General features: G+C 43.3%; 1 protein-coding gene across 4 annotated transcripts in view; it reads left to right on the top strand.

Annotated features, from left to right (window-relative positions):
• The window catches only part of DPP6 (dipeptidyl peptidase like 6), a 1,161,897-nt gene that overhangs the window by 913,972 nt on the left and 231,747 nt on the right, over nucleotides 1–16,178 (top strand). For all 4 annotated transcript variants that reach the window (XM_039472700.2, XM_074378865.1, XM_039472699.2 and 1 more), the window contains exon 7: nucleotides 4,890–4,971. In XM_039472700.2, coding sequence (XP_039328634.1) covers nucleotides 4,890–4,971 — 82 coding nt within the window. The remainder of the gene's footprint in view (nucleotides 1–4,889; nucleotides 4,972–16,178) is intronic.

Raw genomic sequence — 16,178 nt, 5'->3', positions numbered from 1 at the left:
TTGTTTGTTCATAGGCACATACTGAGGACCTGTGCTGTGATAGATACGGAAGTCATTTCTTTTTCAGTTTTTAAAATCAAGATCACAGTATATTGGGAGGGAAATTATCTGACTTTTCATTCCTATTTAGGATAATTTTTATAGCCAATGAGATATAAGCTATGAAATTCTTTTTAAAAACTTTTTAGTTTGAATAATTGTAGTTATAGAAAAGTTGGGGGAAAAAGTACAAAAAATCTCTTGTATTTCTCATGCCACCTCTCCTAGTGATAGCATATTTTATAACTTTAGTATGATGATCAAGAATAGGAAATTAACATGGGTGCCATATCGTTAACTCATCTGCAGGTCTTATTTGAATTCTACCGTTTTTCTACCAATATCCTTTCTCTGTCCCAGGACCCCACACTGCCTTCAGATGTTCTTTTTCCTTAGCCACCTCCAGTCTATGACATTTCCTCAGTCTCTCCTTGTCTTTTATGACCTTGTACTTTCAAAGGAGACTGGTCGGTTATGTTGTAGTGCCCCTCAGTTTGAGATTTTCCAGTGTTTTCTCATGATTGGAGTAAGGTTCTGCATTTTTGTTATTAAAAAAAAAAAATCACGTAACTGATTATTTGTCCTTTCCAGTGTGTTATATCCAAAGGGCCCTGGTGACGTTGGTCGCAGTCACTTGCTTAAGTAGCTAACTGCCAGGTTTCCACTGTAAAGTGGATTATTTAATTTATTTAATTATTTATATTAGTAAAGACTTAGTGGGTATTTATTTCATTCTATGGGTTAATCCAATCCTATCCTTAATTTTTGTTGTTGTTGTTGTTGATCAGATTGTTCTAGTGTGAGTCATTAGGAACTCCTTTAAGTTAGCTTGCATGTTCTCTCAGCAAACCCCCATCTTTTTTTGAGTATTTCATTACTTTCTGATTCCGTAAAATATTCCTGACTCGTTCTGTATTTTCCCTGCCCCAGCCCAGATATGATTGCCCCTCCTAGAAGCCCCATTTTCTGGAATTGGGGGATGGCATTTAGACACCAAGATCTAGATCAGGCGTCCCCAAACTTTTTACACAGGGGGCCAGTTCACTGTCCCTCAGACCGTTGGAGGGCCGCCGCGTACTGTGCTCCTCTCACTGACCACCAGTGAAAGAGGTGCCCCTTCCTGAAGTGCAGCAGGGGGCTGGATAAATGGCCCCAGGGGGCCACATGTGGCCCGCGGGCCGTAGTTTGGGGACGCCTGGTCTAGATGCTAACTGTGCTCATTGCTACTGGGGTGTCATTGTTTCTAGGCCATCTCAGTGGACAGACCCAGGACATATGTGTAGGTCTGCTAACCCAAGGACACACACACTTCTGTGTTTTGGATCTATCTGCGTATGTATAGATTAAGAACCATGAGTTTATACAGATACCTCTGGTTTCAAACTTCACCATTTATTCTAGTATTCCCCCTTTCTTTATAACATTTTTCTCCAATAGAGAAAAACCTGGCTCTTATTATCTCCAATATATTTGCATATTTGTCCAGTTCTAGTATGTACACAGTTTCAGAATTGATCATTCAAACCCCTGGGAGAAGTACATTTACTCACTGAACTATAGCATTTATTTATAGTTTTTTATTTTTTATTTTTATCTTTAGCAGATCCAGTCAAAATACCGTTTTCCCAAGTTACTTATGGTTCGTTATTTCCCTACCCACCACCCCCCCCACTTCAGTGTGTTTCACCTGTAATGGGGTTTGGTTCTGTTGTTAGTGTTCTTATTCCATTCTGGGGTCCCAAGCATCCTGGTTGCTTTTATTGTTTCTTTTATTTGGGGAGTATGTGAGATCCTACTGTGGTCTAAGAGTTGAGGTGATGCAGGAAGGTATACTCAGAGAAGTGCTCCTTCTTCCTCCTGTCAGCAGCCCCATCTTTCCAGCCCTTTGCCACCCACACCCTGCAGGTAACCGATCTGGATCCTGGTTTCAGTTTTCTATATTTGTTTTTTCACAAAACACTTGATTTCTGTATATTCTCATAGCCCTTTCTCCTATGATATATAACTATATCATACTATATACATACATATATATACACATACTTTTGGGCTTTGTTAACTCTGACATGGAAATCACTCCATATCTGTTTATAGAGTTCTTCATTCTTTTTCACACCTGCACCATACTTCATTGTATGGTTGGGTCATAGTATTTTGGGTTTTTATAAATTGACAAATGATGAGCGTATTTATTTGAGGAGTACAAAATGATATTTTGCTATATGACTACATTGTGAAATGATCAAATCAGGCTAATTAACATCTTGGTCACCTCATATACTTAACTTTTTTCATTGTGGTATAACAGTTAATATCTATTCTCTTAGCAATTTTGAAACATGCATTACATTCTTATTACCTATAATCACCATAGTCTGCAACAGATCTCAAAAATGTATTCCTGCTGTCTAACTGAAACTGTGTATCCTTTCTCAACATCCCCCCAACCCCTCCCACTCCAGCCTCAGGTAACCACTGCTACTCTACTCTCTGTTCAGTACTCTCCAGACTTAAGAAAGAAGGATGTACCATCATTTACTCAACGACATATTGTTTCCAATATTTGCAACTACAAATAAAGCTGCAATAACTATAAACGTGCACACGTATTTGTGTATTGTAGGAGGTGAATCCTCTAGGAGATGCTGTAGAAGTGGAATTGTTGAGCTAAAAGTTAAGTGTATATTTTATTAGGTATTGTCAAATGTCCCTCTGAAATGATTGTACCAGATTACTTCCCCACACGAAGGTGCCTGTTACTCTACAGCCTCCCCAGCACCATGTGTCAGACTTTTTTCTGCTTTTTCCAAGTCTCATAGGTCAGAAAAGAGATCTGTTCGTTTTAATTCCTTCTTCTTTAATTTCATGTGTATTTGAGTACTTTGTCATATGTTTGAGGGTCATTTTTTATGTCTTTTTTGAACTGTCTGTTATGTCTTTTTCTTATATTTTTATCTTTTTTTATATATATAACCTCAATTTTCAAAGTTTTTTTTGTATGTCAGTGATATTAGCCATTTGTACGTGGCATGTGTTGGAAATATTTTTCTCCTGGTTTGTAAGATATCTTTTGTTTATGATACATCTGTCATGTAAAAGTTTTGTATTTTTATATAGTCTAACTTCCTAATCTTACTTTCTGGGCTTCTGAATTTTGAGTCGTCAAAGTTTTTCTCTACACCAGGGTTCAAGAGGAATTAACCCATGTTTATAAGAATACTTTGAAACATTAAAAGTACAAATGTTGGCTGGGCGCAGTGGCTCATGCCTATAATTCCAACACTTTGGGAGGCCTAGGCGAGAGGATTTCCAGAGGTCAGGAGTTCGAGACCAGCCTGGCTAACATGGTGAAACCGTGTCTCTACTAAAAATACAAAAATTAGCCAGGCATGGTGGCAGGTACCTATAGTCCCACCTACTCAAGAGGCTGAGGCAGGAGAATCACTTGAACCCGGGAGGTGGAGGTTGCAGTGAGCCAAGATCATGCCAATGTACTCTAGCCTGGATGACAGAGCAAGACTCGATCTCAAAAACGAAAAAAATTAAACAAACAGAAAAAGCCATACAAATGTTAAAAACTCATCTAGTAACAGAACCTGCAACATTAGGACTCGCTTGTGTCTTCTGATCACCGGGATCTGCCTTCCCAGCTGGTTTCTAAGCAGCAATCTCTTCTCTGAATTGACATCATTGCTCTACCCTCAGGCTTCCTGGGCTTCTCCAAATCCAGACACTTCATCTAAAACTACCTGGGGGCTTCTGGACTCTGGCACCTCCCCACCTGTGTTCCTTGTTTTTCCTGGTAGTTTTATTCAGCAGTTGCTTTTGTGTTTTCTACTGATTCCAACCCACCACATCCTTAGATCCTTCACCTTCCTTCCCTTCCTGCCTCATCTCCTGTGTTCATGCAATCTCTGAAATGCGGCGTCCTCCCTTTCCAAAGGCCATTCGGCCATTTCTCTCTACAGATGAGTGGGTGCATTTATGTTATGTCTTCAGAATAAGAAACATTATAGCTAAGTAGTAGGGCGCTCACCAGACAGAGCCCAGCAGACTCAGCAGAACGCAGATATCATTCTTCACGTGGAGGGGTGTCATCCAAAAGAAACATGAAAATGAATCTTTTCTGTTTGTTGGAGACAGCAATAGCTACAACATATACTGAAAGATTTAATACTTATAAAAGTGTCAGCTCTTTTCATCTTTCCCACCGTGACCTTTATTCATTATAACCTTTAAGTACTTAGACAGGTTTTTGTTGTGGTAGTATTGATATTTAATCAATACATTAAGGATAAACAATGTAAGTGAGGTTCGAAAGGAAAAAAAATCTTTCAATTTATCTCCTTCCTCCCTCTGTCTCTCTCTCTACTGGTATCTGCCAACACAAATCAACATAAAACCTGATGCCACTGGTTTCGTAAGGTTACGGTAACCTGCCTTATACCTAGAAAAAGTTAACTTCTAGGAGAACCACAGATGGAGATAGAAATTGTGGGGAAGATTACTACCTGGCTCTGCGTTTTAATTTTTAACTTTGACTGTTCTGGACATTTGAAAAGTTGATCCAGAGACCTCACCGCATGTTCTCTCTTAATGAGTATTTACTATTTGGGTGAAGCAGTGATGGACCTATTTCAGCTTCATATAAATTATATACATCTGAAGAAATCTAATAAAGATGAAATGAGACATACTACTTAGTAACACAAGAGACAAGCTCTTGAAATGGATACCATGGAAGGAGAGAGGAGTGAAGTTATAGGGAGGGGATAAAATTGCAGCAGCTTAAATTCTTGGTTCCCAACATTTTGCTTTGTTTTTGTTTCTTTCTTTTGTTCAATTTTCAGAGATCCTCAAAGTCTGGACCCACCGGAAGTCAGCAATGCAAAGCTTCAGTATGCAGGATGGGGGCCTAAAGGCCAGCAGCTGGTAAGCCGATCAAGTTTGGTGACCATATTTGGGTTTGGAGGAAGTTTGTATTTTTAGGCTGAATGGAGCTTACTGTGTACTTGGCCTGTATATGGTGTTGTGTGTGTGTGTAAATTAAATTCTGGACAAGTACACCAGGGTATCTGAATATGTAAAAGGGACATTTCTTTTTATATAGCAAATTCCCCTAAAATTGGAACAGCATGCACTTGGCTCCTACATCTGACATGGTTAGAGGGGCGCCTAAGTGTGGCTGTGTCTACAGAATCTAGATGAATCATGAGCTCTAAGAGACCAACTTCGTTGAAAGGACTCCAAATGAGAATGATCAGAATGGTGGTGTCATTGAAAGATGCTCTGGGAACTCAGACTTCTTTCTGTGGAGGTGTTTGTTTGTTTGTTTGTTGATCTATCTTTCTGTTTTGAGATGGAGTTTCACTCTTGTTGCCCAGGCTTGAGTGCAATGGCACGATCTCAGCTCACTGCAACCTCCGCCTTCCGTGTTCAAGGGATTCTTCTGCCTCAGCCTCTTGAATAGCTGAGATTATGGGCACACCACCACACCCAGCTAATTTTTTGTGTTTTCAGTAGTGATGGAGTTTCACCGTGTTGGCCAGGCTGGTCTTGAATTCCTGACCTCAGGTGATCCACCCCTTTGGCCTCCCAAAGTGCTGGGATTTCAGGTATGAGCCACCATACTTGGCCTCTGTAGAGGGTTTTGAAAGCAAGTAGATTTACTGGCCTTTATGGAGCCAGGCCAATCTCGTCAATACGCAAAATCCCCAGTGGTCATGGTAGCCTTCTCAGTTTCCATCAGCTATCTTCAAAACTGCAGGATTTCTGTGAATGGGAAGGATGGTGCCGGGGGGAAAGGCCCTGAACACTGCTTCTAAGATGAGGGCTCCCATCCTGGTTCTCACTGTGGAGCTGGCTTTGGATGCGCCTCCAGCTGTCAGGCTGCAGGTAGCAGCCCAGCCATGTACTGGAGGATTTGGATAATACAATCCCTCGGGTTTGTTCCAACTCTAGTCTTACATTTGGCTAAAACCTGATGCTCTTTGTCAGTTCTGTGTAGCAGTTTTTAAGAGATTGTGTTGCCACATGCAGAAAGTCCTTGGGTTTGAAGGTCAGATGACATGGTTGCTGTTTTCAAGTTACCGTTTTCTTCTGCCTCTAACTTTAAGCTGATTACCTAAGCCTGCATTTTTAAAGCTTTCTTTTCCTCAAATAGCACAAAAAATGCTCATATCTAAAAGTCCACATAGAATTATATTGGATAGGCTGTCATCTGTCTTATAAATGAAAACAGTCTTATTTCTCCCCACAGTACAATCGTATTTTCTTTATGTATTAATTCCACTGCCTTGAATTGGTTTGTAAAAACAAGAGTATAGAGGCTGTGAAACTATTAATACTTTAGCTATTATTAACATGTCTCTAATGCTAAAACTGATTACAGAGATTTTGAAAAGCATGTGTAGCTGATTAGAATCACAGGGCGACGGGAGGAAGTGGGGAGGTTGAGAGCTGACTTTGACAGAGGAACACCGATCCATCAGTACAGTCACAACAGAGATAAAATTTGTCTTTTCTCCAAGGCATTAACTCCTATACAAGGAAAAATGCAATTTGATAGGAGATTGTAGAAGACCTAATAGGTTTTCAGGACAGAAACTGCAACTGAATCTCTAACAATTGACCTTAAAACCCTCTGAAAGTTTGTGATTGAAGAGGTTTCCAATATCTATCACGTCATCTGTGAAAGTGGCCATCACACCTCCATGGAGAGCTCTCCCTGCCTTCTGCAGATGCAGTACAGCCCGGTACCCACTGCTCTGCCCCTGGCCTCATCACACCACTGTGGAGAAAGGGTGGGAATGGGGAACCTTACTGAGTGATCATTGTCAAGTCTCTTTATAGTCATCAGGAAAAGAACATTATCACGTGACCACTCACCAAGGTCTCTTTCCATCGTACCTGCTGCCTCGTTCCTCATCACCCAGTGGCTGTAACTCAGTGTGTGGACTGCTGCCTTATCGTCTGCACATGCAAATAAGCTGGGTCTGTAGTAGTAGGGTTAGTATTTGTCATCCTGCCTCTGGGAACAGCTTGCAACCTAAAGGAAATTTAACCCACAACTGTAAAAGGAGTTGCTGTGCATGCATGTGTGTTTGTATGTGTGTGCACACACATACTTTAGAATTAAGTCTGTAATTGTCCTCTTGAACAACTGACTTTCACTCATGTCATGCTCCCTTGGAGATGAGGAGAGGGTAAGTAATTATAGAAGTTATCATGTTTAACCTCTTAAAAAATAAGTAGCAACAAAGCAAAGTAAATGACAATTTCTCAAAGAAGGCTTCCTGACACTTCCCCCAACACACACACACAGACACACACACACGCATGCACACACACACACACACACACACACACACACACGTAGCCATCCTGAGGCTCCAGATCTCACTGTGCAATCTCCCAGCACACACGATCTCTTGTTACCTGTAGACATGTCTCTCTCCTTGGTTAGGTGGTGATTTTGTGTGGCCCTGTGTCCCCACCCTAATCTCACCTTGAATTATAATAACCCCCATATGTCAAGAGTGGGAGGAGGTGGAGATAATTGAATCATGGGGCCAGTTTCCCTCATACTGTTCTAGTGATCGTAAGTTCTTACGAGATCTGATGGTTTCATAAGGGGCTTCCCCTTTCAGTCAACACTCATTCTGTCTTCTGCTGCCCCGTGAAGAGATGCTTTCTGCCATGATTGTAAGTCTCCTGAGGCCTCCCCAACAATGCGGAACCGTGAGTCAATTAAACCTCTTTCTTGTATAAATTACTGAGCCTCGAGTATTTCTTCATAGCAGCATGAGAACGGACTGACACAGGTAGCCTGAGTCCCCACAGTGAGCCTGTTTCATCTTTCTATTCTAACACACCCAGCACAATGCCTGGTGCCCAGTACACGTTTGTTGAGGTAAAAGATGAAAGCATAAACATATTGATTAATTCATGAGTTAATGTATTTTTGTGGTTTCAAACCACTTCAGCAAGTAGAATTAGGTGATGGCGAATAGCCAGCATCTGTGAATATGTCCTAGGACAGTCCGAGGGGTGATGGGAATTTGACTTCCTTTCTGCTTCAAAGAAATTAATGTCCAGGTAAGTAATAATTGTTAATCCTTGAGTTTAGTGCCAAAGGTGCTAATATGCTTGTGGGACTTTGGAGTTTTTAAATCCGTTTGACCTTTCAGAGTTTTACGATGCACGCATATACTGAGAGTAAGAGGCAGTATCGCTCATTGTTGAGTGAGTGTCCTACGTGCTGGAGCAGGGGCCACCTTCTTCTGCAGAAGGCCAGCTAGCACATGTGTCAGTCCTTGCAGACAGATGCTTTCTAGCACAATGGCTTATCTCCCCTACTGCAGCATGGACAAGATGGACATGGCTGTGTTCCAATCCATCTATCCTTCCCAGCACAGGTGGTTCGGCCTGTGGATTATAGTTGGCTGACCCCTGTTTTAGGGGATCATATACTCTTTTGGTTGTCCTCGTGGGGACAGCCTGACCCCAGAGCCACCACCTCATGACAGGTACTCACCACACCTACTCCATCTGCATAGAAAATTCACAACTCAAGGGCAGGTCTCGTAAGCGCTAACCTATTAAGTGATGACAGGCAACACACCCCTCATTGCCATTTTATTTTAAAAAGTAAATATTGCTCCCTAAAGTCAACCTACTCTAATTCTAATGAGTCAGATTAAAGTGAGTGATTCTCCTTGGGGAGCAGAGAACACAGCTGCAGCTGAAGTTGGCAAGGAGCTTTGGGAATGTGTAGCCTCCTGTGCCGAGGAATTTCAGTGCTGCCTGTGGGTCCGGAGCCCCCACATCAGAGGAGACGACCCAGGGCACCAGGGGTATGTGAGGGCGTCTTCTCCCAGTGCCTCGATGTGGTCACCGATGAGTGGCTCTTACCTTTTAGCGTAAGTTTCATGAGACCCACAGAGCATTTCGCCTGTAGTGATGACTGCAGGGGTAGTGGCCCATGTGTTGTTAGCGGAGGGGGTTGGGGGGGTGCCCCCAGGCTGCCACAAGCCACTTGCCACTTCTGTGATGGTGCTGGTCTGGGGCTGTAGTTTATGATGCATAACAAGATTGCTTCCAGATGTTTGCTGAGGGCCCAGGATGTGATCTAGAAAACAGAGTTGGCCAGATTAAATAGGATTAAATGAGAAATCTTACGTAGAATGCTAACACAGTGTCCCTCCTTTGCTTCTTCTTCCTCTGAACTGGAGTGGTCGGTAAACAACGTTCAAAACATACGCTGTTTCATCGTGTTTCTCTGTACTGCTTGTTTTTTCATTTTGTCCTCTTTAGATGAACTTGCCTGAACTGACATTTCCTCCATGTTTGTTTTTCTTTTTTTTTTTTTTTTAAACTGGAGTCTCCCTCTGTCACCCAGGCTGGAGTGCAGTGGTGTGATCTCTGCCCATTCCAACCTCCGCCTCCTGGGTTCCTGCCTCAGCCTCCCGAGTAGCTGGACCTACCGGTGTGTGCCACCGTAACTGGCTATTTTTTTCTTTTTTTAGTTGGAGTCTCACCAGGCTGAAGTGCAGTGGGGTGATCTTGGCTCACAGCAACCTCCAACTTCCTGGTTCAAGCAATTCTCCTGCCTCAGCCTCCTGAGTAGCTGGGATTGCAGGCATGCCCCACCACACCAAGCTAAATTTTGTACTTTTAGTGGAGATTTTTGTATTTCACGATGTTGGCCAGGATGGTCTCGATCTCCGCACCTCATGATCCACCCACCTTGACCTCCCAAAGTTCTGGGATTATAGGCGGGGGTCACCATGCCCAGACAATTTTTATATTTTTAGTAGAGATGGGGTTTCACCATGTTGGCCAGGCTGGTCTTGAACTCCTGACCTCAAGTGATCCACCCGCCCTGGCCTCCCAAAGTGCTGGGATTACAGGCGTGAGCCACCACCCCTGGCCCTCCATGTTTCTTTTCTTTGATCTTTTCATAAAGTCCTGCCCCTCAACCAACCATGTGTTTGTTTATGGGAGGTTGTCTCTGCTGACCTAGAATATGATGAAGTTGTCCGGTGTAGGAATGTCCATTTATTTCCTGATATGGATTTCTGCTAGAGACATTTCCTAGGAGCACACAGGCTTTGAGGGAGCTGCGGCGGCCCTCCTGGTTCTTAGCACACGCACCTGCAGTTGAAGCTGCCTCAGGGTGAATTTGCAGGTTGATCTGCAAGGGCAGGGAGCTCATGTGAATTTGGTGCATCGTAACGTTTTCCTCTGGAAACAAGTGCCATGGAAATATTCAGAAGGAAGACTGTGCAGCATTAGACATTAAGAATTCAAAGCCGGAGCCTTTGCCGGTACACTCGGAAGATCAGAGACAAAGCGAATGGGTCTCTCTTTGGTTGGCTTGCTACCATGATAGTGATAAATGAAGAGCTTTGAACAGGGAATTTAATAAGTCCATTGGGAAGTCTTCAATGCAGAGACAGCGTCAAAATATGACAGATGAAGAGCAGTGGAGTAGTTAGCTGGGAAACCTGCTGGGACTAGGGCAAGAGCTGCCTCAGGAGACAGCGTTCCCCAGAGAAGCAGGTGCAATTACAGCCGCCGTGGAGGCAAGCAGGCACTTCCACAGCCGTGGTCTCAGCCTGGAAGGGCAGGCCAACTTTCCTGTCATCTCCAGAGCATGGGAGGCTGGGGGGGTGGTGAAAATCAGCGAGCAACTGTCCTGTGTCTCCCTGGAGACAGGAGAATAACATGTTTACCAAGACGGGAGATTTGAGCCAGACTTTAGGAAGAACTGCCTTGATTACATGGCTCCTTAGGTCCTACAGTAGTTTTCCATAGAGGGTCACAGAATCGTATCAGGAATCTGCATTTAAATGGTGCTGTTTCTTAACGGTTAGGATGGCAGCTCCCTTGACGAGTAGACTGGACTCCCAAAGATGCTTTCAGCCCTAGAGCTCTCTGGAAAGTCACATGCGGCCAGTGATTGCTGTGGTCACGGGCCCGCTCAGCGCATGGACCCTGCAGGCCGGCCCTGCCCTATGTACACTTTCCTGTCATTCTCTTATGCACTCATTTGTTCACTGATTCAAGCTCCTCTTGCTGAACACTCCGGTGTTCTGGATGCTGCTAGATCCTGGATGCAGAAGGAGTCCATGGTCTCTTTCCTCTTGGCTTCTGCTTCGGATGCCAGTCCACCTACTGGTGCCCTCACTGGCTGTCCCCAACCATGAATGCTGCCCATTGCCCTGCCCTGGCACGGTCACTCTCATAACTGTCCCCATCTGTTCACGCTGCCCAAGCATTCCTGTCCTGTCCACAGCAGGGGCTGTCACACTATGTGTTTGATATTCTCATTTTTTCACCAAGATCCTTAGATCTTCACGTCTTGACAAAATGATGCCCCTGAGAACAAGGCCATCCAGACAGGCGTCACTGCCTAAGGGGGCATTCCCTGCTCACCTGATATAGGGCCCATGAAGCCAATCCAGCTCCGAGCAAAACATTTCCCCAGGGTATGGGCCGCCGCCGTGGGCATGCTGTGATCCCCTACACAGGTGTTCCCGGACTGGCTCACACAGACACTGTACCCACATCCGGCACCGGCCCCATCTTAGTGATTGCTGCACCCTCTCAAGCCTGTGGCAGTTGTGACTCTCTAAGCCACAGCAGTGGACGGAGCCCATTCCAAGCAGACTGTTCCAAGGATAGCTGTTTTTCTTCCTAATATGTCAACAGTGAGAGAGTGAGGCCTTCCTTTACCTCTCTGTGAGCATCCGACAGTGATCCAGCAGGTCCTGCTTCCTCCCAGAGCCGTGTCTTGACACGTTTTTCCTATGAGTCAGTGAACGATTCAGGAAAATTGGAGTTGAAGGTATTTTTGCACTCACGCTGAGTCACCTCATGGCATTGGGGTTTCTGCCTTCAAGAAAAAGAATTTTTTAAACTAACCCATTAAAGGTGTAAAAATCCATGCCTCAGAAATGTCAATAATTCAACCTAAGACACGGAGGAAGAGCTTGCTCTTGAAACTCCAGAATGCTTTGTGAGAGGCACTAAAAGGCAGCTTGATAGCAGGTTGGGGGATCGAGGGCCTTTGCATCTGTGGGCGGTGGCTGTGTGGGGAGAACCATCAGTTTTCAGTGTGACATGGAGGCCACGCAGGTGGCAGCGTGAGGGCCAGCTGGGTGCAGCCACGAGCCGGCTGGGGGTGGGCACCCAGCAAGACCTGGGCTGTGGACGCCCCCACTGAGAAACTTCGTTGTAGGGTCCCAGGCCACCTCCTCAGCCTCAGAATCAGAAGGTCCTAGTTTTAGGCCTGAGAAGGAAAAGAACATTTTATTTTGTTGTTTTGTTCTTCAAGGTCATTAGTAACAAAAGCTTTGGACTCAAAAGGGGCCAGATTGAGATCTTGGTTCCAGCACGTATTAGTTGCATGATCTTGACTGGGACTTAATCCTTAATCCATTAGCTTCTCTCTTAGTCTGTTAACTGAAGCAATAGTGCCCGCCTTTGGAGGGCTTATGGTGCAGATTAAGATAATCTACTCCAAGTACAGGCTGTAGAGCCTTGTATAAATAACATTCTCAATAAATGTCTATAATTGTTGCTACTGTTATGGTTTGGCTTGATTGAGCTGTAGAAAATGAGAAGGAAAATAAGAATTAATCAGACAGAAGTCTGGTGTGTGTCAGGAGAGTTCGGCTACCCGTGATAATGCAGAGACACGCAGGACAGAGACAGAAGCTGGGTAGATGGCCAGAGGGCTCCGTGACAGGCCAGACACACTGCCCGTCACCATCCAAGGTACCTGTGCGGACGCGCACCGTGCTCTCTTCCCACTCTTAGAGAGTGAGGGGGAATGTGCAGAAAACAGCATCAATTTCTATCCCCTGCAAGTCTTTAGCTCCTTGTAAGTTTTCAAGACTCTGTGGCTTTAGAAAAGGCCATTGTCAGGTGACAGCAATTTTCTGACTCGAATGCCAAGCTAGAAATATCCCTCGAATGAAGACAGCATGTGTTTTATAAGAATCTGGGTGTCCTGCTTTCTGTATCCAGTCCAAGGAGCCCGCATCCGGTCCGCAGTTCCCCACGACCACCTGGGTGGCCACCAGGCAGCTGAGCAGAAATGGGTCCCATGGCCTCCTTCGAGCCACAGCCTGGCTCAGGGTTAGTGCTGCACACCAGTCCCACAGCCGTAGCGAAGGGGGCAGGGTGCACTTTGCTGAAGTTGATAAATCCAATGAAGGGAGGAAGATTGATCTTTCCAGCAAGAGGAGAGTCTTTAATAAAATGTCCCATATGTGGAGAAGACCAGACCAAAGTGACATCCCATTAATAACTTATAAAAGCCTCTAATCAGTTTGGGTTAATTTGGTATTCATTGTAAAAACATTCATCATGGGCACTGAGGTCCATGACAGTAGCCAAGAAATTAATATTGCACAGATGGAAATCGCCTTCTGTATCCTCAGATAATGGATGGAGACAGTTCGGTGAGTGATTTGTTAGCTCTACCAAAGGTACCCTTCAAATCTAACACAATATGTTATCACTTCCTGGCTCTGTGGGGCTAAATCACTTTAATATTCACTTGCGCTCAAGTAAATAAGCTGAGCTTTTGGTAATTAATGTGAATGGATGGGGTCATATAACAGAGATACCTGATGGTCACAGTTAAAGAACGAGGAGAATTAGGAAATAATTATGGGGCCCTTTCCTGCCACCAAGAAGCTCTTCTCCTGGGATACAGGGATTTCAGAACCCGAAAGGAAATTCATAATCATAGGACTACGGGGGAAGTGAGAGAAGGAAAATGTATGTGGTACATCAGGAGGAGGTGGACATTTGTTTTAACTCTGTGTAAGTGGGGGAGGCATAAGAGAACATTTATTTATAAAACAATATGAAAATGTGCAGTAAGAGTCATGAAGACTTTCCTATACAAGATCACAAAAATCCCTTTAAAAAGAAGCCAAAAGCTGTATCAGCAAACGCATTCACAACACTGTTATCCGTAAGAAGAATTTCTAAAAGCTGGAAGTGTCTTGAGTGTTGACGGGCAGGCAGTTTGCTACATGATGGAGTATCAATAGGAAGAGATATTCTATAACCGTTTATGATAAGGAAGACTGCATAGGCGTAGGGAGAATATGTCACCTATTCAACAGCAGCAGGACTAAAAATAAGCCGTTTGGTATGTTTGCATATGGAAAGGATTAGAAAGTAATACATTAGTCAACGTAATTATTTTGGACTGGCCAGTCTATGAGCTTTTTTCCTGCTTCTAAAAATTTCTTGGTTACAGCAATATGACATATGTTTTAAAAATTGAAAAGAGAAGAACATGTATTGTTAAACACGGGATTTAGGAATTTGATTCAATAAACATGTGCTCAAGTAGTGTAAAAGGTAAAAGAGAGGCGCTTTTTGCAGAGAATGCGAATGTGAATAAGCTGACCCGTCCCCTCCAGGGATCACAGTGCCTTTAATTCCACCGTTTTGAAAGGCAAACCCCCCCCCCCTTTTTTTTTCCATCTCTGTGGCAAACCCTTCGGAGATATTTTCTGGGACTCACTCTTTATTTGAAGGATAGAAAGTAGAATAACGAAATTCAAGGTCACAGATTATGAGTGTTTCATATCTAAAATAAAATTATTTTTAGTTGACAAGCCGTAGTTGTATACAAGGGAACTATAGTCAATAATAACATGTTGTATATTTCTCTTTTTTTTAACATTTTAAAAAATGCTTTGATACATTATATTTGTATCTATTTATAAAGTACATGTGAAGTTTTGTTACATGCATAGAATGTGTAACAATTAAGTAAAGTTATTTAGGGTCATTAGGTTAACTGAAATAAATCACCCATAGAAAGAGAAATGTTATCACTCATATACAGATGCTAAGAAAAGTTGACCATATGGAGGTAGACAGTTTAAAGTACCTGGAAAGGGTGTATGGGTGGGAGGAAGTAGCATGGAGAGAGTTTGGCTAAAGGGTATAAACATACAGTTGGAAAGAATAATAAACTAATCTTTGAAAGAAGAGTAGGATGACTAGAGTTAATAATCAGGTAGTGTACTTTAAAATAGCTGGAATAGAGGACTTGAAATATAACCAACACATGTTGTATATTTCAAAATAAGAGACTACATTTCAAAAAATGACAAATGAGCTTCGAGACTCACTATTAAGCCAAAGCAAAATTGAGGAACAGGCGGATGTAGTGTTAAAACAGAGCCTGAGCTGCTCGCCCCCATTGCTCAGTGAAGATAAACCCTATTTCCTTCCTCATCACAGCTTCCTTAATTCAATTGTGACTGAAGCAGCGCATCATTTCTTAGGAAGAATCCAATTTAGCAGGGTGCCCCTGCATCAGCCTTAGCAATATTGGGTTACAGAATTTCGAGATCATGTATCAAATCGAATTTAAAGCAGGACCAGAATTCTGCATTAAGGAAGAGTGCATTTAATGATAGATTTTTGAGAGAATATAGCAAGGCAGTTATAAGTTAACATAGCCTTTTTAGACCTGTGGATGACGGGGGCATGGAGCCCCATCACACTTGAGCCATGGCAGACCCTGTTTCTCCTCCCGAGGAGGGAGCAGCTTCTGAACATTTGGGGGCTTTTCCAGTTGCCTCGGGTGGGGTAGGGGAGGGCTGCTCTCCACGCTTCCAAGAATTCTCTCTCGTGCACCTAACTGGGCTTTGCAGATTACTTAGTGGAATCCTCCCATTTGGGTGGAGGGAACACCCCCTCATAATAATTCCTAAAATGCTTCACAATTGGAAAACATCAAAGAAATGGCTCTGTCTCCTGGTCTTTGTAGAATAAACCACGACCTTTTCTTCCTCTCAATTGCTGAAATACTGTCAGTCCCACTTACTGTAGCAGTTAATCTCATGCCTCCTTGTTTTATTATTCAACTCTTTTACTTTTGAATAACTTTATTTCCCAGACCAAATGTAAGCCGTTCAAGGACAAAGAATGTTTTTCATTACACTTTTATCCTCCACGGCCCATTGCTCAGCATTGAGCAGAGTATAGGTTCGCAACAAATGCTAGTTAAATGAATCACATCCAGAAGGGAAAGTAAAATTAAATGTCAGGTTTATAGACATTAGGTCCAAAATTCATGGAAATTGGAAACCTTG

Source organism: Saimiri boliviensis, chromosome 10, assembly GCF_048565385.1.
Source record: "Saimiri boliviensis isolate mSaiBol1 chromosome 10, mSaiBol1.pri, whole genome shotgun sequence".
In the NCBI taxonomy this organism is placed as follows: Eukaryota; Metazoa; Chordata; class Mammalia; order Primates; family Cebidae; genus Saimiri; species Saimiri boliviensis.
This window is presented reverse-complemented; position numbering and strand designations above follow the sequence as displayed.